Source organism: Nothoprocta perdicaria, unplaced genomic scaffold, assembly GCF_003342845.1.
Source record: "Nothoprocta perdicaria isolate Ctin4 unplaced genomic scaffold, notPer1 scaffold_218, whole genome shotgun sequence".
Lineage (NCBI taxonomy): Eukaryota > Metazoa > Chordata > Aves > Tinamiformes > Tinamidae > Nothoprocta > Nothoprocta perdicaria.
The window spans coordinates 281,210-300,089 of NW_020455399.1; the positions used below are offsets into that span (position 1 = coordinate 281,210).

The following is an 18,880-nucleotide window of genomic DNA, read 5'->3' on the forward strand; positions in this document are numbered from 1 at the left end:
GCGGGCCCAGGCCCGGGCCCGGTTCGCGTTGCGTGTCTCAGTCGCGCGTGGTCTCTGCAGCTCTGCCACGACCGCGGCTACCTGGTGACGCAGGACGAGCTGGACCAGACGCTGGACGAGTTCAAGGCGCAGTTCGGGGACAAGCCGAGCGAGGGCCGCCCGCGGCGCACGGACCTCACGGTGCTCGTGGCTCACAACGACGACCCCACCGACCAGATGTTCGTGTTCTTCCCCGGTGAGCGCGGCCGCCCCGCGCGGTGCCTTTGCCCTCTGAACGTGACCGTGCCCCTCTGCTGCTCGGGAACCCTCCTGCTGGATGTGTTTCGAATCGCTGTGCTGGCAGGGAGCCTTTTCCCACCCTGCAACATGGAAGCCCGGGTGGGGTGAACGCCCCAGGAGGTTTTGTTGGTTTGTGCATGTGTTATCCCCTTGGATTTTGTGGGGTTAAGCCGTCTATAAGCTTTGCCCTGCCTAACCCTGGGGTGACTTCTGCACCTGCTGGGCTGGATGCAGAACACTATATAGGGGGGAAACGCATCACAAAGCAGAACGAACAAATATTTGTGCATAAACCAGGTGCAAAACAGCAGCTCCTAGAACGTAGCTATTACAGACCCGCATTGTAATCCAGGGACCCACTTGTTTCCTAGAGGAGCCCAAGGTTGGAATAAAGACAATCAAGATGTACTGCCAGAGGATGCAGGAGGAGAACATCACGAGGGCGCTCATTGTGGTGCAGCAAGGCATGACTCCTTCGGCAAAGCAGGTACTTTGTCTTTCACTGCTGCACAGGCAGGGCTGCCCTAGCGCAGTGCCCGTGCTGCAGTCCGAGGTGCTTTTCCTTTGCAGTCCCTGGTAGACATGGCTCCCAAGTACATCCTGGAGCAGTTCCTCCAGCAAGAGCTCTTGATCAACATCACGGAGCACGAGGTGAGCGGCGGGGGCAGCGGGGCAAGGGCAGGACTGTCAGCTTCGTGCTGAGCTGCAGGCACAGCCAGCACCCAGGGACCTCGAGGCCGAGCGACGCAGCAGCGGTTCCCCTTTCCCTTGCCCATGTGTTCCTCCTCCTGCTGCCGTGAGGACACTCTTGGTTTCCTTGGTTTTATAATCTTGGAATCTCTGCTTTGTGTTTACAGCTGGTTCCAGAGCATGTGGTCATGACCAAGGAAGAAGTGACTGAGTTGCTAGCCCGATAGTATCCTTGGCTCCTTCCCCTCTTCCTGGGTGTGATTCATGCCTACTTGGGCCAGAAAATGAAGCCGCTGCCGCATGGGACAGCGTGGTGCTTTGTTCTGATAACGTGCCCTTTCCCAGAACAAAGGGGCCCTGGCCGGTTGCTTGCTCTGCTGGTAGAGCCTTTCCTTGACTGCCCCGTGCAGCAAACTGAGAGAGAACCAGCTGCCCAGGATACAGGCTGGGGATCCTGTGGCCAGGTACTTCGGGATAAAGCGAGGGCAGGTAAGAGCGGCACAGCTGGTGACGGGCAGCTGCTCCCTGTGGGTTTTGCTAGGAGCTAATAAGGGATTTTGATGGTATTTAGAACCCCTGGAGAAGGGAAGGGCATCTCCTTCACATAGGAAAGCTGTTACAGTGCAGAGACTTGTGCAAGCTGGGCAGGCTTCCAGCAAGGGACAGTGATGCTGGCTGTTAGATCAGCTGATGGGGATCAGCAGATGTGAGACCAGCCCCAGGCTTTCGCTCTTGCCCATGAATGTGGCATTTCTGGGCTACACCCAGCAGCAGACGTGCAGCTTAGGGACAAAAGTCTCCATGGCTGCGGAGGGTTGCAGCGCTGCCACTGCTCTGTCTGGGCTTGTGTGTGTCTCCTGGGGAAGCCCTGCTGGGGACACTTGCCACCAGCTTCTCTCGCTCATGGGTTGCTTCTCTCGGGCTCCTAGGTAGTGAAGATCATAAGGCCTAGTGAGACCGCGGGCCGCTACATCACCTACAGACTGGTGCAGTAACGCGGAGCGCCCAGGTGAGGAGAGCGCCCGGGCTGCGCGGGCCTGCCCGGCTGAGGGCCCTTCCATGGGCTTTCCATAGGTGCTGTGGCTCTCCGGGGTCGCCTTGGAGCGGCTGCCTGCAAGAGCAGGGCTGTAAATGCCTTGTGCAAAGAGCTGTGGATCAGTCGGACAGGAGAGCAGGGCCCCGAGGGTCCCGTCCCTCGGCCGTGTCCCGCTGACAGGAGCTCCGTGCTCCATGCCCTGCACTGGGGAGCTGCGTGGGGCACCCGGGTGCCTGGTGGAGCTTGGCTGCCAGCCCAGCCCAGGGAGGCATCAGGCGGTTCACATCCCAAGCTCTCTCTCTTCCAGATGTGGAGGATTCTGTTGTCTCCTGATCTTCCCACCAATCTACAGGCCCTCTGGGATGTCTGCTGTTTTCTAAAAATGACTGAAAAGATGCTGCGTTGCCTCGCTACATCCGTGTTCTATGGCCTGCAACTCCTCATTTTCCAGTATAGATTTTGCTGCAAGTCTGCTATGAGGACTAATGCCATGAAGCTAATGTTAAGAAACTGCAGCGTGCAGGGAGGAAGTGAGAGGAAAGAAGGCCTTTGCTTTCCTGTTTTAAAAGACTTTATTTTTAATAAAGGTTTGTATTGTTGCTGTTCCTCACTGCTGTATTTCTCAGCCTTTCTGTGCACCAAAGTCTTCTGAAGTCTGTGGGTTCCCCTTTATTCTTCTGTTTTGAGTATCTTGCTGCACAAAGCCCTGGACTGAGCCCCAGATCTCATCTGTTTAACCCTGATCCAATTTCTTGTGCAGTTAAGACTTGTTGCCTTGATCTGTTCTAACCTCATTGACCCTTGTTTTGATACCTTGAGGTTCAGACAGCAGGGAGGAAAGTTGTTTATCCTCTTCCATACATCACGAGCAGTTTCACTTCCCTCGAGTTTGTAAACTTCAGAGCTTCAGTAGCAAGCAGACCAAGTGCTTACTTCCCTATAGTGCTTGGCCTCCTGCCACCGTGGGTTTGAGTATGGAAAATCCTGGTCTGCAGCACAGACGTGGTGTTGAACACACTGATTTTATTCTTGTAAGCATGCAAATCTGAACAGAACATGAAGCAGAGCTTCGTACAGCAGTACAAATACGTCCCAGCGAACACGGCTCGTGCCACCGTGCTGTGTCTATGTACAAATAGGAGGGTGCCTGTTACCGGGTGAAACTCGAGCGCAGCTATTGCAATGCACCGACTTGAAGGGCGTTTCCCTTCCCTCCCTCATTCACCATCATCCATCCTTGCACACACACGCGGTACCGCCCGTGGTGGTGGCTGTGCAGCAGGAGAGGGGAGTTCCTCCTGCTGCCAGTGAAATGGCCTGCTGGAAGATCCAACCCTCCCGTTGAGGAGCTGGGTCTTCAACAACGTCTCACGAGACTTTCTAGCTCTTCTTTGGCTCAGTTACAAGCTACTTAGCTCTATAGTCACCTTCTGTTTCGTGTACCTTTAACTATTGCATTGGGATGCACTTAAAATTAATCCTGAGAGCTCCGGCAGCGGTAAAGCCCAGGCTGGCACTGCTGTGGTGAAGATCTGATGCTCTTCAGCGCTGACTCCAGCATCTGCTCAATGACTCGAGTCCACAGTGATGAGGTGCGTACACCCCCCGTGCCACCCGCCGTACTGGGCTGAAACGTCGCTCCAGCCCCTCGTTTGTCTTTCCAGAGCAGCTGGAGTTTTTGTCTCTGCCCTTTTCCCTCCCTGGCCCCTGTTTCTGAAAGCTTTTAGGCTTGTGATGATCAGGCCTGCTGTGGGTGGAGGCAGGAAGAGGTGACTTGGTGTCCAGCCTCGTGCTAAGGGAGGGCCTGGCTAACTCATTAGCAAACAGCTTTGGTTCTGCAGTGCTGCAGGAGCTCTGCTGTGGGCTACGAGGCACGTGTGTGTGCTAGCCCTTGGGCATCAGATTCGGGCTCTCCTGGGTTTTATTCCTGTCTGCCCTGCTGAGTTGAGCCTAGAACTGCTCAACACTGGCTATAGGAACAAAGTCTAAAGCTGGCCACAAGCAGGGTAGAAAGAGGAAACAGTTTTGGCTCTTTTGAGCTTGGTAGCTATTTTTCTTTATGCTTCAGTGCAGTCATAGCTTTGAAAAAATCCTTTGGCTGGTCACGTTTAACCCTTTAGCTCCCTTTGCCAGCAGAGGTGTTGAAGGGTCAACTCTTGAACAAACTAAACCCAAACTGCAAAACAAAACAGAAAACAAAAATCCCGCCCTCCGCCCGCCCCAGCCCCTTGGGCTGCTCCTTGGTTCAAAGGGTGACCATCCCGGGGGAAAGCGACTTCCCTGGCCCCGGGCACAGGGGGGTTCCCTGCCGGGCAGGGGTAGTTCTGCCTCTGTGACTCCTGACTGTGGTTGCACTTGGGGGCAAAATGCCTCTTTGGGATAAAAAGTACTCCCTGAGAGGTCATGTCGTGCTCAGGACTCTGCAGCCAGTAAAAGCTGCCCCTTGAGCTGGTTTACGGCCTGTGCCTTGCTCTTTGCATGGTCCTGCCAAGCAGAAAAGAATGCCCATAAATACAAGCAGCAATGCAAGCCTGTCAGCGGCGCCAGGAGAGGCAGGCGCCCGTCCCGCCGTGCTTGGACGTGCCGAGGTTCTTGCAGGAAATTCAGCGCTGGGCTTTGGCTGCTGGGTGCAGTCAGTTCCAAGTGACCCGAGTACCTTGCGGGGCGCGGAGCAGCCCGGCCCGGCGCAGCCCGTCCTGTCGGCACCGCGAGGCTCTCGGGGGGCTACTCCAGAGCGCGGGCTCCCCCGGCGCAGTCCGTGTGCGCGGCGCGGCGGCCGCTGTCGGGACCCTCCTCGGGGTCGCTCTGCTCCTCCCCGACAGGGCTGCGGGCGCGGGGAGCTGTGCGCTCCGTGTCCCACTGGCCCGTGCTGCTCGTCCGGCTGCGCTGGCCCTCGCTCCCCTCGTCGCAGAACGGAGTGTCCTCGGTGCTGGTTTCGCTGCCCTGCTTTCGGAGCGGGCTCCGCTCCGCGGCCGCCGGCAGCTCCGCGCTCTCCTCCAGCTCGGAGTCGGAGTCACCGGAGCGGTCGCCGGGCTCTGCGGGGCGCACGGAGCCCTGCGTTACCCCCGACCCTGCACAGAGGCTTTGGCAAAAGCTGCATTCGGGAAACTCTTGGCACCCTGGCCAGGGGATGGGCCCTGGGCTACTGCCAGGGATGGCACCACAGGCTCTGTCCTGGTTTGGGGTAGATTGGGCAATTCTTTTTGTTTTCCAGGTGCACCTCTGTAGATGAAACTGCCCCTGCATAAACCCCTCGCCCTCGGCTGCATTCACCAAAGGAAGCACAGGAACTAATGCAGTGGCAGCCAGTGACCACCTGGAACTAAGCGGAGTTCCTCTGGCAGCAGTTTGGGCCGTGTCCTGCTCCCGGGAAGCCTCTTTGTGGTGCTCGGAGCGGAGCGGCCGGGAGCCCCTCACTCACCTCCATACGAGTCGGCGCCGTAATCCAGGGCCCCCTTCTCGGCGGCTGCTTCCAGGTAGGCGGCGCTGCCGTGGGGGGCTGCGTCATCCTGGGGGAGACAGGGGGGCAAGGTGAGGGCTGCTGTTTTGCCCCAATTGCTGTCTATAGGGACAGGGTGCTGTCAGTGACGCAGGTGAATGAAAAGCACGGGAGCTATTTTGAAATGCAAAGTCACGGGCTCCGAAATGGAGCAACGCAAACCCTGCCACACGCCTCTGCCGAGGGCTGTTACGCAAGCGTTTGCATCTGCCTTCTTAGGCAAGACGTCCCCCAAAAGCCCGTGACCTGCCCAAGGCTTCAAGCCCCAAGCGCCCCGGCCTCGCTCCTCCCCAGGGCTCTCCTACCGCGGCGGAGCCGCCGGCCGCCGCCTCGGCGCCGCGTTTGCCGGGATCGAGCAGCAGCGCCGGGTCCCTGCTCTCGAAGATGGTTGCGTAGAAGATGATGAGCGCCTCGACGATGCGGGCTTGGTGGGGATAGTCCACCAGTGAGGACAAGGAAATCGTGGCGTCTGTGGGTCTGGGGCGCATGAGGGTGGGTCCAAAGACAATGCCCAGGTTGCTCGAGGTCATCTTGTTGTCCTGCTCCACTTCCACGATCCTGGAGGGAAGGCAGAGCAGCCTGTGAGGGCGAGTGGGCTGGGGGAGCCGCGGAGAGGAGGGATGGGGAGTGCGAGAGCTCATCCCTATGGAAGTGCTGGAGGGCTGCACAGAAACGCGCTTCTCTGGCGCAGGTAATGCAGGTAACGCGCTTCCTTGGTGCAGATAATGCACTTCCCTGGCGCAGACAGTGCACATTGCTGGTGCAGATGTTGCACTTTCCCAAGGAGCAAAGCAGAAGCTCTCTGCTTCTGGGAGGGCCGAGCTGTGCCACGGCAGCACGGCTTGTGCTTGCCCCCTTCCTCCACTTCAGGGGAGGAGGGCAAGGGGCTGCAGCCCCGCCGCTGGCCGGGGGCTGCCTGTTCTCACCTTCTCAGGTGCTGCAGCAGGTACTGCAGCGTGGCCATGTTCTCCCAGGGAAGCTCCTTCAGCAGCTCCTTCAGCTTCAGCACCAGCGTCACAACCACCGTGTCGGTGTCGGGGCCCCGGTCGGCGAGCTCGGGGCCCCCCTTGCCGCCCCTGCCCTTGGCCTCGCCGCCCGCCAGGCTCTCCTTGGCCAGGCCCACCAGCTCGTTGTACATGCGGAAGGGCATGAGGGGCTCGGGCAGCTGCGGGAGGGAAGACGGGAGAGGGGGTGAGTGCGGAGCCTCCCGCCCCACCGGAGCTGCTGCTTGTTTGTCCTCTGGAAGCGACTGCACCCTCGCTCCTCACAGCCAGTAATACCTGGGAGCTCGAGCGAAAAGGAGCAGCCCATCGAGACCTTGGGGTTCTCGCTGGATACCAGTCCCCAGGGTGAATATCAATATCAAGGGATTCTTTTCCCCTTTATAAAAGACCTGGCCTGGGGCGGACACAGCAGCAGTTTTCCATAGATAAGAGCTTGTTAGAAAAAAAGAGTTAATTGTTTTGTGGGAGCAGAGGGTGAGATTAGATCAGCCTAGCTTGTGGCAGAGGTGCCTGAGGTTAGATGGGAAAATCTGGCTTGGAGGTTGCATAGAGCACCTGGAGCAGCATTAACCCACGGGTGGGTTTGCATCTCTACGTGCTCTTTGCTCTGAATGCTCTGAAATGGCAGATGCTCCTCGGGGTAGGTTGTCCCTCGTGTCAGAGCAGTGGATCCTCCCTCTTACAGAGTGACTTTGAATTGGTTTATCAGAGTTTCTGGTTAGACATTGGATGCTGGTTCAGGACCAGCTCTCTCCATTTCCGCTCTGCTTTCCTTGTCCGGAGAAACCACAGGGATATCTCAGAATACGGACTGCCCTCTCTGTGCTGGGAACCTCTGGAAAATCCTCTGTGCTTGAGCGGGGAGCCTGAGGCAGATTCCCAAGCTAAGGCAGCAGGAAGCCTCCATGGATCCACAGCAATTCTGCCAGGCCTCGAGAAACACGGTGTTAAAGGGTTAAGCGGCAGGAGCACAAAAGAGAAGTTCCTCCCTCCCCTTCTGCCTTGTGGTGGCTTCTTTGAGGATGTGGCTCTCAGTTTACATCACAGCTTTCACATTCAGGAGCCATTACTGAATAAAGAGGCGTTTTGGTATTGAACTGCCTGGAGCAGCAAGATAATGATGGACTGGACCGGCACATCGTGCGGAGAAGCGAATTCAGCCCCTTGCTCTGCCCTGTGGCGTGGTGTTTCTCACTTCGCTTCCCTCTTGCAGGCCTGGTGCTGCAGTGGCACGAGGGAGGACGCGGGTGCATCAGTGTTTGTGCGTCTGCGGCGGGAGGAACCGCGCCAAGCGCCGGGCGGGGGATCTGCGCACAGGCTCGGCGCTGCGCTGCGCACCGGAAAGCAGCGAGTCCCTCCGAGGAGAGGCGGTTTCCGCCCCGTGTTTGTGTTCGTGATTCTGCCTCTGCAGGATCCTCCACCAAGGGCCAGTCTAGGCAGCAGGCTGAGCCAGCCCAGCCCGCAGCAGGAGGGTTTCTACCAGGGCGGCCCAGCAAAGGCACGTTTGCTTTGGAACCAGCTCTCCTCTGCCTGCCCCGCGCCAAAGGTTCCTCCAGCACCTTACCTGCCGCAGGTAGAGCTTCAGGACATTGCTAATGTCGTGAGGGGAGGCCTGCGATAGCTCCACCAGCTCCTTCCCGTTCTCAAATGCCTGGCAAAGCTTTTCCACACGAGTCTTTACACCGTTAACTCGGTAGATGCCCTGTGAAAGAGAGGGATGGAGCTGAAATGCAGGCAGATGAATGTCTCCAGGTCTGCCCAGGACAGGAGCTGCTGATTCCCGTCTTCCCATTCTGGAATGGGCGATCCCTCTCAGAAGCAATGCTCAGATGTTACCATCATTGCTGTTTTGCAGGCAGGAAGGAGAGGCAGATAAGACAAGGGAGTTGCCAAGGTCAGGCTTGGTTAGTATCAGGCTTCCTGACTCCCTACGTCCCGGCAATCTCAGAGGAGAGTGTGTTTTATTGCAGGACAGAGAAGCAGCGGAGCCGGGTGGAAGCGGAGGGAAGGCCGAGTGCTTCACCTTGGTTTTCAGTGCCCGCTTCTCGATCTCAGAAATGCACTTCTTGATGATAAAGGGGATTCCGTCCGAGCTGCTCTGCGAAGACTTTGTGAAGTCCTGCCCAAAAAGCTGCAGCTTCCCTTGGAGTTTCTTGTGCCCACACTGGATGGCCAAAGTTTCCAGACACTTCTTGTGACAGGCGAGGTAGCACTGGGAGGAGAAAAACAAACAAAAAAAACCCCAGAAATATGGTTGAAGGCAACCAGAATGTGGGTAAGGGGCTGCATGAGTATTGAGTGGGCCAGAGACTGAAGAAATCAGTGCATCGTGGGGCTTGTACAGATCATGGGACACATCCGCACTCGCTCCACTGACTCTCTTTACCTCCTCACACTCTGCTCCCTGGAAGTAAACGTAGCTGTTGCACTCCCGACACTTGGAAGGGGTGCGGAGCTTCCTGAGCCGGTGAGTCTGGGCAGCCTTGGATAAGCCAACGTTTCGGAAAGGTCCTGTGGGAGCAGCCATTTCTGGGGTGATGCCGTTGATGCCTGCAGCAGAACAAGGAGGGATGCGTTCCCCGTCTGGAGCAAGGGTGCACGGCGGCGCTCCCGCCCGCTCCCCTGCGCACTCTGCTCGAAGGAGGCGGCGTTCTCCTCCTTCTCCTGCAGCTCCTCGCTGGAGGACATGGTGCCGTTGGAGGACAATCGCTGCAGCTTGTGGCTGAATTCACCTGACAAGACAGAAGCAGCAAGCACGGGACATCACTGGCCAAGCTCTTTTCCTTCTGAGTGGTCCTCATGTTTGTCTGAATCCCACATCAAAGTGGGATGTGCCCGGCTTTGCTGGGATCGCTATTCCTGATGAAGAGAGAGGTTTTCTCTGGGCTAGCAGGGGCTGTACGTCCCCCTGCGCTGCCTTGCACTGGGGCAGGTTGCTGTTACTGCAGCTGCGACGGTTCAGAGCTCCCACACCCAACCTGTGGGGTCAGGACTCACACCACATTTAAGGCAGGTAGAAAAGCAGCAGCCCCCCCTCACCTGCGTTGGAATCCAGGCTGCCGTCCCCCTCGGTGATGGTGGTCGGCCAAGACTTATGGACCTGATGCCCCCTCCCACCTGCAGGAGGAAACACAGGCTCCATTCAGCGTTTCCCGGGTGCAGGACAGAGACACTTAAGCACAGGGCTGCTGGTTGAAGGAGCTCATGTGGTCGTGGTGTTTCAGCAGTGCGTCCAGCAAGGGGAAGAAGAGATGGGAAGATGGAGGATGAGCTGCTAAGTAACAGCAGACAGCAAAAAAAGGGCTCTCTAAGCCTGTGTCCTGAGGAAATGCAGTTTAGTTTGCAAGGCTTCCTCTTCCAGCCCGTGCTAGCGCTCCAAGGAGCAGCAGTGTCCCTGGTTTCCCTCCCAAGGGAGGGAGCTCTCCCTGCTTCCAGCGAGGGAGGAAGGGACCAGCCCCGGAGCCAGTGGGTTGGGAAGGCAACATCCTGGCTTCTCCCTGTCCACGCTCACCTCTCCTGTCAGCTCCGCTCTGCTGCTCCTTGCCTCCAGCCCCTGCATCGGACACGTTCCCATCTTTGGGCAGCCCAGCTCCATCAGAACTGGCATTTGTAGCAAAGTCACTGGCATTGAAGCTGCCTTTCCGAGTGCGAACAAAGGGAGACCTGGCAGGCAGAAAGGTGAAGAGGGAATGTCAAAGAGGATGGAAATCAGAGACACTGGTCATCTTATTCACGGCTGCTGTCTCCCCGCCTGGGGATTTACAGCCCTCCGTGTTAAACACGGGGCAGGCTGCCCGCACCAGCTCCCTCGGCGTGCGCGGCTCTGCAGTGAGGAGCTGGTCCTGCAGCGGGGGATGCTCCCGGCTTCGCTGCCAAGTGCAGGAGCCCCGGCTTGCCAGCAGGATTCCCAGCAGCTCCAGGCCCAGCTTCCTCACTGGATCCCAGGGGAGCGCAGCGGCAGCCCGGGGCAAGGCCAGCAGCAAGAGAGACCCCAAACCAGTGCCTTCTGCGGCATCCCGCCCTCCCTCCTTTCCTACCAGGCATTGTGGGACACGTAGGGCTCGAAGTCGTACTGGATGTCGGGCTCGTCGCCCCGCTGCAGCTGCCGCACGTGCGACGCGTACTGCTGCCCCGGGTCGTAGAGCTTGCTGCTTTCACACAGTGTCTGGAAGTAGACGGGCAGCGGGGCGGTCTGCATGTGCATGATCTGGTAGAAGGAGATAGTGGCCTGAAAGGAACGGAAGGAATTGGGCGTGAGCCGTGTGAGGCCACATACGAGAAGCCCAAAGCGGCACTTGGAGCGCAGCTTCAGGCTCGGCTTTCCAGAGCCCAAGCCAAGTGAGCAGCCCAGGAGGCCACACGGACCCCACAGATGCAGGAGGTGCCAGGCGGGTGCCCCTCGGAGCTCCAGGAGCGCAAGGTGCCGCTCAGCCGCCCTCCCTGCCCCACGGGTGTTGGAACCAGCCCCACGCACCATTTTGATGACCTGGTCGCTCTGCTTGATCACCTCGTGGATCTGCCGCAGCGCGTTCACCTTGGTGTCTTCCAGTTCCTGCTTCTGCGTGTTGGCGTCGGCGACACAGGTGCGATACGTGGCCATTGCCTCGTCTGCCTGGGGGACGAGGCGAGCAGAGGATGGAAACGGCACGGGGCGAGGAGGAGGCTCGGGCAGCACCCAGGGCTCTTCTGTCCCTACCTTGTTCTTGGCTTCCTCCTCCAGCCGCCTCTTCTTGTCCAGGGTTTTGGAGGTGATGCCGCTGGTGGGGTTCTGCTGCTCTTCCTCGGCTTTCACCGCCACGTACTTGGCCTTGTCGTGCTCCTCGCAGCGCTGCATGTAGCTCTGCTTGGCCTTGCGCAGGTTGGCCTCGGCGTCTTGCTGCCAACGAGAGCGGGGCCAGGTGAGGACGGAGCTCTGCCAGGGAGGTGCTCTGCCCGAGAGACGCGCGGACGCGGGGCAGGCCGGGCCGTGCGCTGAGCGCGAGCAGGCTGCGCGCGTGGAACGGGGTGCTCGGCTCTCCAGCCTGGCTGCGCGTGGCTCGGGACGGCAGGTTGGGCTCTGTGGCAAGGACTCTCCCAGCTAATAAGAAGGGACGAGCTCTGGAGAGGCTACAGGGGAAGCAGCGCGGGATCTGGATGGGCAGAAGTCTTTCCATGAGTGAGCTGCTCTCCCATCCCATGCGGGCAGAGGGGCTGCACGGCCGCATCCCCCCTGGTCCCCACGCTACAGCAGGGCCAGGAAGAGGCTCCCGAGCTCCAGGCACCCAACACTTCGTGTAGAAGGGTAATAATCCGACATTATCCATGAGGAATGTGGCAGGGATGCTCCCGGCTGGGATTTGGGAGCCCAACCCCAGCCCGTGCTGTGTCTCTGTCCCATACCAGTTTCCTCTGTGCCCGGTGCCACTGCTCCTTGATCTCCTTCCTCCGCTTTTCGTGCTCCAGGCGTCTCACTGCCAGTGGCTGAAACGGGATGGAGAAGGAATCATCACGGAGGTTTTGGTAAGTGCTTGCTGCGCTGCCCTTTGCAAGAGGTTTTGCACGGAAAAGCTTCCCGGGGTGACTGTTATCATTCCATGCAGCACAACCGGGCTCCCTTACAGGGATGGTTTGTGCCGTGGACCAAAGAACTGCAGCCTGGAAAGCGCCAAATTCAGTTTCCCTTCAGGCTGCTCTGAGCAGGAGCTGTGCTCTGCAATAGCAGGGCACTGATCCCCTCCCCTGGCTCCGGTGAGCAGCTGTCGGGATAAACCTGCAGACACGGAGAGCCCGCGGATGAGGCGGGAACAGGGACGGGCTCCTGCCGAGCACCGGGAGATTCTCCCAGGCCCTTCATGCAGCACCCTGAGGGAGCAGCCGGTTCCTGTAGGAGCTGCCCGTGGAACTGGAGCACTAGGAGCCCCCAGCCCTCCTCGGAGCCCGGCACGGAGCCGCTTCCAGAAAGGCTTTCCTGGGGAGGAGGCGCTTCCTGCTTCCAGGGACACCGACCTCGGCCGTTTCCCGTGCTCAGAGCCATCCTTCAGGATCCCGAGGTCCTTCAGGACGGCCCTGCATGCGCAGGGAGCTCGTGCTGAGCGCTCGCCCACCTGCAGGAAGGTTTGGTGCTGCAGAGTGTTGGCCGCCTGCAGAACCGCCGTCCCGTACTCCATGTCCTGCTCCAGAGCCAGCAAGTAGATGGACAGGAAGGGCATACTGGTCTGGGAAGGAGAAAATGCATCCACTTATCACCGCATCGGGAAATGCTGCGGGTCTGCAGTGCCTCGGGCTGCAGCTGGCAGTGCTTCAAGTATCGGCCCCGTTTTGGTCCCGGAGTTGGTGGAATTAGGTATGTGGAAATTAGGCCAGGAAACTAATAAATAAATAAGAGGGAACCTTCTCCAGGGCTCCTGGTGCTGCGGGTACCGCCGCAGGCACCACGGTTCAGGTTGTAGACTCACCTCTTGGGTGATGGTTTGCTTGCAACTGTTTGCCATCTTCTGAAGCCCTTTGGCAAACTCCATTTCTGGAAGAGGGAGATTGGAAGATTGGAAAAGTGAGAAACACAAGAATTTCCTTTCTGATTAGACTCCTTTGCAAAAGCAAATCCAGAAATAAAGGACTGAGTGTTTAAATTCTTGCAGTGTCCTGCAACTCTCCTCCCCCAGCATCAGTCCTTGCATGTCAATGGATGTAGTTCATCTACAGACATGACAGCACAGGTAGATCTCATTTTTGGTTGGAAAGCAAGCAGAACAGGGTGGCTTGTCCCACACTACACACACCACACGCACCATGCGAGCAATCCTGGTAGAAACTAAGACTGTACTGACTTCCCACGCCATGCTCGGTGCAGGAGGCAGGCAGCGGTTCTCTGTTTTCGACCCATTTCCAGATCAAGATTCCCAAACTACGTTAGCTCCATGCACGTGGATCTGCTGTGCCGCTGTCACCGGGAGCTGGGCCCTGGTGCAGAGCAGCCCCCAAGCTCCATCCGCCCCATCTCACCCAGCGTGGTCCGTTTCTCCAGGTAGCCGATGAGGTCCTTCATGTACTTGGAGATGTTCTTGGCGTACTGGAGTGCAGCGTCCACGCCGCCCTCGCACCGCTGCAGCAGGACATCCACCTCCTCGGCGGGCGGGCGCACTGGGCAAGGTGGGCAAGGAGAAGGATGAGAGCGATGGAGCTGGGCGGTGGGACCTGCCGCTCCCCAGCCCGCTCCCTCCCAGCGCCTCCTCGGGCTTGCCACGATCCTGGAACGGGTCAGGAAAACCGGGAAGGGCCCCGTGCCCCGCAGCTTTCCTGTCCCTGAGCTCCATGCTCACTCCTGCCTTGGCCTTTCTGTGCATGGTGCCAGCTCTTCCCTGCCTGCCCGCGGGACCTGCTGCTCCGTGGTGTCCTGCGGGCACGAACGGCGGCAGCTCCGTGTGCCCCTGCGCTGCCCTGTGCCTGCCGGAACCGCTCAGCCCAGGAAAAGGTCTAGAGCCGAGGTGGCAACACCCGGTGCTTCAAAGGCCTTTTCACCTCTATTTTGAGCCCTTTTCAAAGCCATTTTCACCTCTGTCCTGAAGTCTTTCACGTCATGCTTGCAGCAAGGCGGGTTTGGTGTTGTTGCCTGGCATCCCCAGCCCTGGGGCCCCTTCCCGCACCCGAGGACTCTGCTTACCCATGCTGTAGCTTTCCATGCCGGGTGGCAGGCCATCTCCACCAGGACCGGGGATCCCACCATAGAGGTTCTCCATAGACTGGGGGAATTGGCAAAGAGAAGGAGCTAATTAGACAGAGCAGGGAGTAGTGGTGGGGCGACCTGGCAGGCGGAGCGGGGCGCAGACACTCCAGGCTGCTGGAGGGATTTGGCTGTTGCTTCAAGTCTGCTGAGCGTGGGAAGATCCTACAGGAAGCTCAGGAGATATTGGGGACCCTCTGGAGAAGTGCCTTGCTCTGGGCACACAGCAGCAGCACAGGGATAAGGAAGGAAATTAGGAGCCCTGCTCTCGGTCTCTGCTGGCAGAGCGGCTCCGTCGCCTCCCACCTGGCCTGTCCCCTCTGCTTCCAGCCGCCAGGCACTGTCCCCCGTCCTGAGGGTGCCAGGGAGGACAGGGGCGGACAGGACACAGCCTGGCCGGGAGCTGGGCATGGGCGCTGCGGCCACCCACCTGGTTCTGGTCGCTGGGCGGGATGGAGAGGATGGTGCTGCTGTCCACCTCCCCCATGAGGAACTCGGACACGCTGCGACAAGGAGAACACGCGTGTCAGCGGGACAGGGCACACGAGCGGCAGGATGGGGGGCTCCGGGCGGTCCCCAGTGGGAATCCTTGGGACGGGACCAGAACCAAGGCCAGGGTGGCGGGAGCTGCAGTGCTGGGTTTGGGCCCAGGGCCGCGGGGGCCCTGCGGCTGCAGCAGGAGAGGTGCTGGCGGCCCCCTGCCTGGGAGGGGGGACCATGGGGGGACTCTCTTGGGGGACAGAGGGCCAAAGATCCCGTACGTGCTGCTGAAGGACACTGCAATGGTCTCCACAGCCTTCTCGAACTCCCGCTTGTCCGCTTCATTGTTGGATTCGTAATGGAAGCCTGGAAATGGAAGAAATGCGAATCCCTGTCATCACAAATGCCTGTTCCCATTGAGGTCAGGGAAAGGGACTGCTGGTGACTGCCGCTCAGGCCGGTGGTGGCCAAGGGACCTCCATGCCCCTGGGGGAAGCGATTTGGACCAGTCTTGGGGGTTATTTCTGTGATCTTGGTCTAGGCAAAGTGTCGCCGTTTTGTGCCACTCGCCTGCCCTGCCCCTCGGGGCCGGTTCTCTCTTTGTGTTCCCGGCTCCTATTTGCTCCAGACCGCGAGCCGGGCGCACCCCCTCGAGCTGGGGCCCTTGTCCAGATAGGGGCTCGCAGGGGACCCCCGTGTGCCCGCATCCTCCCCGCCCGCCCGGCTGGCGCAGGGCTCCCCGCTGCGGCCCGGGCTCCTCGCAGCCGCCCGGGGCTTCCTGTGGCTGCGGTTGGCGCGGCGGCCAGGAAGCTGACGCAGAGCGCCGCGCTCCGGGGCCTGCCTCGGCCCCGCGGATCCGCTCCCGGAGGCTCTGCCTTGCAGCCCCGCACGTGGACCCGCTCGCACTAGCACTAGGTGCTGCCGGAGGCTCTGGGGACACTGGCACAGCCCCAGGGGGGCTCAGGGCTCCATCGCTGCTGCCACGTTACGAGTCTCAACGTTAAAATACAACGCAGCGAGTCCCAGTCTGAGCTGGTGGCGAGCTGGCACCACCGGAGCCCGGTGCAGGATGTGGGTGCAGGACGCAGCGCTCCGAGTGCCCGGCGCCCCGCGGCACCACCTCGCCTCACCCTTCACTTTGGAGATGAGGGTCCCGGCAGCCGTGAGGATCTCCAAGGTGTTGAGCAGCGGGTACTTGTTGATGACCTGGCGCAGGACGCGCAGCGTCTCCCCCAGGCACTCGTGGGCCTGCGGCCGCTGCGACTCCTTGGGCTCTGCAAGGGAAGGGGGGAATGGAGCGTCACGGCCGGCAGAGGCGCACGGGGACATTCCCGCCCTTGGTGGCAGCGGGGAGGGAGGTGACATCTCACTGCCTGCCCAGACAACCCCCCAGCCACCGTCCTGGCTCAGGAAGGAGTTTCCTCGGTGCCTCTCCCATTTCCAGGCCCCTGTGGAGTGGAGAGCGGGCAGAGCAGGGGCTGGAGCCGGTGCCCGGCCGGCACTGCCAGGACCTGCTCAGGCAGCCCCGCTGCTGCCCAGCTCTCCTGGCCGCTCGGCCCGGAGCAGAGCGGATCCCAGAGGGGATGGCCCTGGATGGGTCCAGTTTGGAGCAGTTCTCCTCCCTGTCCAGGGATCCCATGTTTTCCACTGAAAGCCGGGGCGTCACCCACCAACCCAACCCATCCTGGTGCTGGCACCGCTTTGTCACCACAAATGGGGACGTGTCAATGTGTTTGTGAGGCCAGCGCTGAAAACAGGGTGTCACGTGAGGTCCCTGCGCCCGCCCGCCGGGGAGCACCCACTGCCCCTGGGGAGCACCCGCTGCCCCGAGCTGGGGCCGGAGCCGGGAGCCGGGACACGCTGGAGCCCCCTCCCGCCGGCCCCACCACCGCGGAGCTGGGGCCGAGCCGCAGAGCCGGGGTTCGTGCCCGCGCCCCGCACCGGGGCCCTGCCAGCAGCTGGCACCGCCGCGCTGTAAACAGGAAAGCGGGCGGATGAAAATAGCGCGGCAGGAAGCGGCGCTATCCCGGCTCCGCGCTCCCGCAGCCACCCGCCGCCCTTGTGCCCTGCACCGCACCGCAGCCCCTGGGGACCCGGCAGGACTCGGGGCTCCCAAGGGACCCGCGGGGACGTGGGGCTCCCAAGGGCCCCGCCAGCATGTGGGGCTCCCCCTCCCTTCCCTGCCGGGGCTGTGATCTGGGCTGGTCTGGGGTCCCCAGCACCCAGGCGGGAGGGCAGGGGGGACCCCGAGCTGGCCGCAGGGAGCCCCGGGGCGCCGCGCGGTGCCACCCACCGTCACGCAGCACCACGTCGCGCAGGTTCTCGAGCGCGTCGGCGAAGCGCGCCACGTCCGTCAGCAGCTGCGAGATGTCCTCCACGTCGATGAAGAGGCCCTCGCCGCCCTCCATGGGGCTGTAGGACGTGGGCGTCTTGTGGCCCTTGGGCAGGGCGCGGGGCGCTGCAGCGGTGAGCGGGAAGCCGGCGGCGCTGGCATGGCGGCTCAGGCTGGTGGGGCGCTTGAGGTTGCCCGCGGCGCTGGGGCTGCTGCTGAGCTTGGCGCTGCCCGTGGACAGCTCCGCCAGGCTGCAGCCCGGCGCGTCCAGGCAGTCCTTCCGCGACAGGTCCTGTGGGTCGGGGCCACGCAGGGCTGGCGTGAGCTCGGCTCACACAGGGCCCCCGTGGACCCTCTCGCCCAAGGGCCCCGCGGAGGGGCTGTGTTTGCCCGGGGGGCAGCACTGCTGGCGCCAGGCTCCGGCTCTGAGATGTGCCCTAGGGGTGGGTTTGTGCCCAGGGAAGTGGTGCCAGGAGCCGCGGGCAGCCTCGGAGCAGGGGGGCAGTGGGTCAGGGGGCAGCGGAGGCCGTTGAGGGTCCTGGTGCTGCCCCAGCTGGCGGCCTGGCCCAAGGGGACTCCCTGCATACAACCCCTGCCCAGCACGGGGGCTTCACAGGAGACGTGGCTCCAACACCACAGACCTGGGCGCCCTGTGCCCCCACCAGCCCCCCCAGATCCTCGCTTGCTGTTTGTGGCTTGGCAGGCGGCAGCCTGGTCCTGCTGCGGTCACCATGTGCCACCACCCCTGTCCATGCCCGGGGCCGCCAGGACCTGCTCCCTGCGCCCCTTCCTCTTTTTCTGCCTGCGCCATCCCGGCGGTGGCAGCTCCCTGCCCCAAGGCCACCAGGGCTGGGATGGGGGCACCTGCTGTGGAGGAGGCTTGTGGACTGATGGGACCTCGGAATTCCAAGGGGAAAAGAGCTTGGATGGAGAGGCTGGGGCAGGACCTGGCTGAGACCAGGGCGAGGGCAGCTCCAGGAGGCCCTGGGTGCCTTCCGGCCGCCCCACATGGGGGTTGGGCACCAGCCATGGCCAGGAGCAGGGTCCTGCAGCCCCCCTCCCTGCTCCCACAGCTCCCGAGCATCTCCTGTGTGTGACACGAGTGTGTTGGGTCTCAGCATCCCTGCCTGGGCGCCCCCAAAGCCACCCTGGGGCTGCCTATGTCCAGCTGCGCCCAGGCCCAACCCCGCAGCACGGAGGACCCGGGAAACCTCCCCACGGGCACCCACGTACCGTGAGGCGCACACGGGGCGCATGGGGCAGCGAGTCCAGAGAGGGCTGGCCCGCGGCGCCCTTGTCCCCATGTCGCCCCGCTGCCCGGGGGCTGTAGCTGTTCTTGCCCGCCGGCCGCCGGCCGAGCATCGTCCCTGGGCCGCGTGGCGGGCACGGGGCCGGGACCCCGGCCGGGAGCTGCGGCGGCACTGCTGGGGAGCGGGGCCGTGCGGCTGGGGCGGGCGCTCAGTGCGCGCGCAGGGCCCTGGAGCGCGCGGCACCCCCAACACCCCAGTGCTTCCTCTTGCATTTCCAGCGCCGCCGCGGCCGCCAGGACACGAGGAAGGGGCTCAGCCCCATGGGCCCCTGTTCCTGTCCACCAGGAGGGCTGGGGGTCCTGCTGCCTGCCCCAGACCCACAGCCCTGCTGCCCCCGACCAGCCCTTCGCCTGCTGCCCCAGCCCCTTTTCCTAGGGCTAAACCCTGCTCAGGTCCTGGGCAGTGGAGGGCTCCCTGGGCCCCCTCTTCCTCCTCCTCACTGTCCCCTGACCATCCCCATCCCTTTCCTGCCTGTGGGTCTTCCACGGTGGCCCGCGGTGCTCCCCTGCCCCACTGCCGGGCACTCACCGGCAGGGTCTGCGGCACCGGGC

General features: G+C 61.5%; 2 protein-coding genes across 2 annotated transcripts in view; one reads left to right on the forward strand and one right to left on the reverse strand.

The window, feature by feature from the left end:
- Positions 1 to 2,571, forward strand: part of POLR2E (RNA polymerase II subunit E) — a 3,782-nt gene extending 1,211 nt beyond the window's left edge. The window contains exons 2-8 of the mRNA XM_026038766.1: positions 61 to 235; positions 651 to 766; positions 850 to 930; positions 1,137 to 1,195; positions 1,380 to 1,458; positions 1,899 to 1,978; positions 2,313 to 2,571. Of these exons, the coding sequence (XP_025894551.1) occupies positions 61 to 235; positions 651 to 766; positions 850 to 930; positions 1,137 to 1,195; positions 1,380 to 1,458; positions 1,899 to 1,964 (576 nt within the window). The 3' untranslated portion in view covers positions 1,965 to 1,978; positions 2,313 to 2,571. The remainder of the gene's footprint in view (positions 1 to 60; positions 236 to 650; positions 767 to 849; positions 931 to 1,136; positions 1,196 to 1,379; positions 1,459 to 1,898; positions 1,979 to 2,312) is intronic.
- A 2,158-nt stretch (positions 2,572 to 4,729) lies between these two features.
- ARHGAP45 (Rho GTPase activating protein 45) lies at positions 4,730 to 18,381 on the reverse strand. Its single transcript, XM_026038767.1, has 23 exons — positions 18,253 to 18,381; positions 16,981 to 17,311; positions 15,818 to 15,961; positions 14,969 to 15,053; positions 14,638 to 14,710; positions 14,148 to 14,226; positions 13,490 to 13,627; positions 12,943 to 13,007; positions 12,592 to 12,702; positions 11,888 to 11,968; positions 11,205 to 11,384; positions 10,983 to 11,120; positions 10,546 to 10,736; positions 10,020 to 10,171; positions 9,548 to 9,625; positions 9,139 to 9,240; positions 8,895 to 9,058; positions 8,532 to 8,720; positions 8,073 to 8,210; positions 6,431 to 6,669; positions 5,755 to 6,062; positions 5,427 to 5,504; positions 4,730 to 5,040 (listed from the first exon to the last, which is right to left on the reverse strand). The coding sequence occupies exons 1-23, from the start codon at positions 18,379 to 18,381 to the stop codon at positions 4,730 to 4,732; spliced, it is 3,504 nt and encodes a 1,167-aa protein (XP_025894552.1).
- Between the last annotated feature and the right edge of the window lie 499 nt (positions 18,382 to 18,880).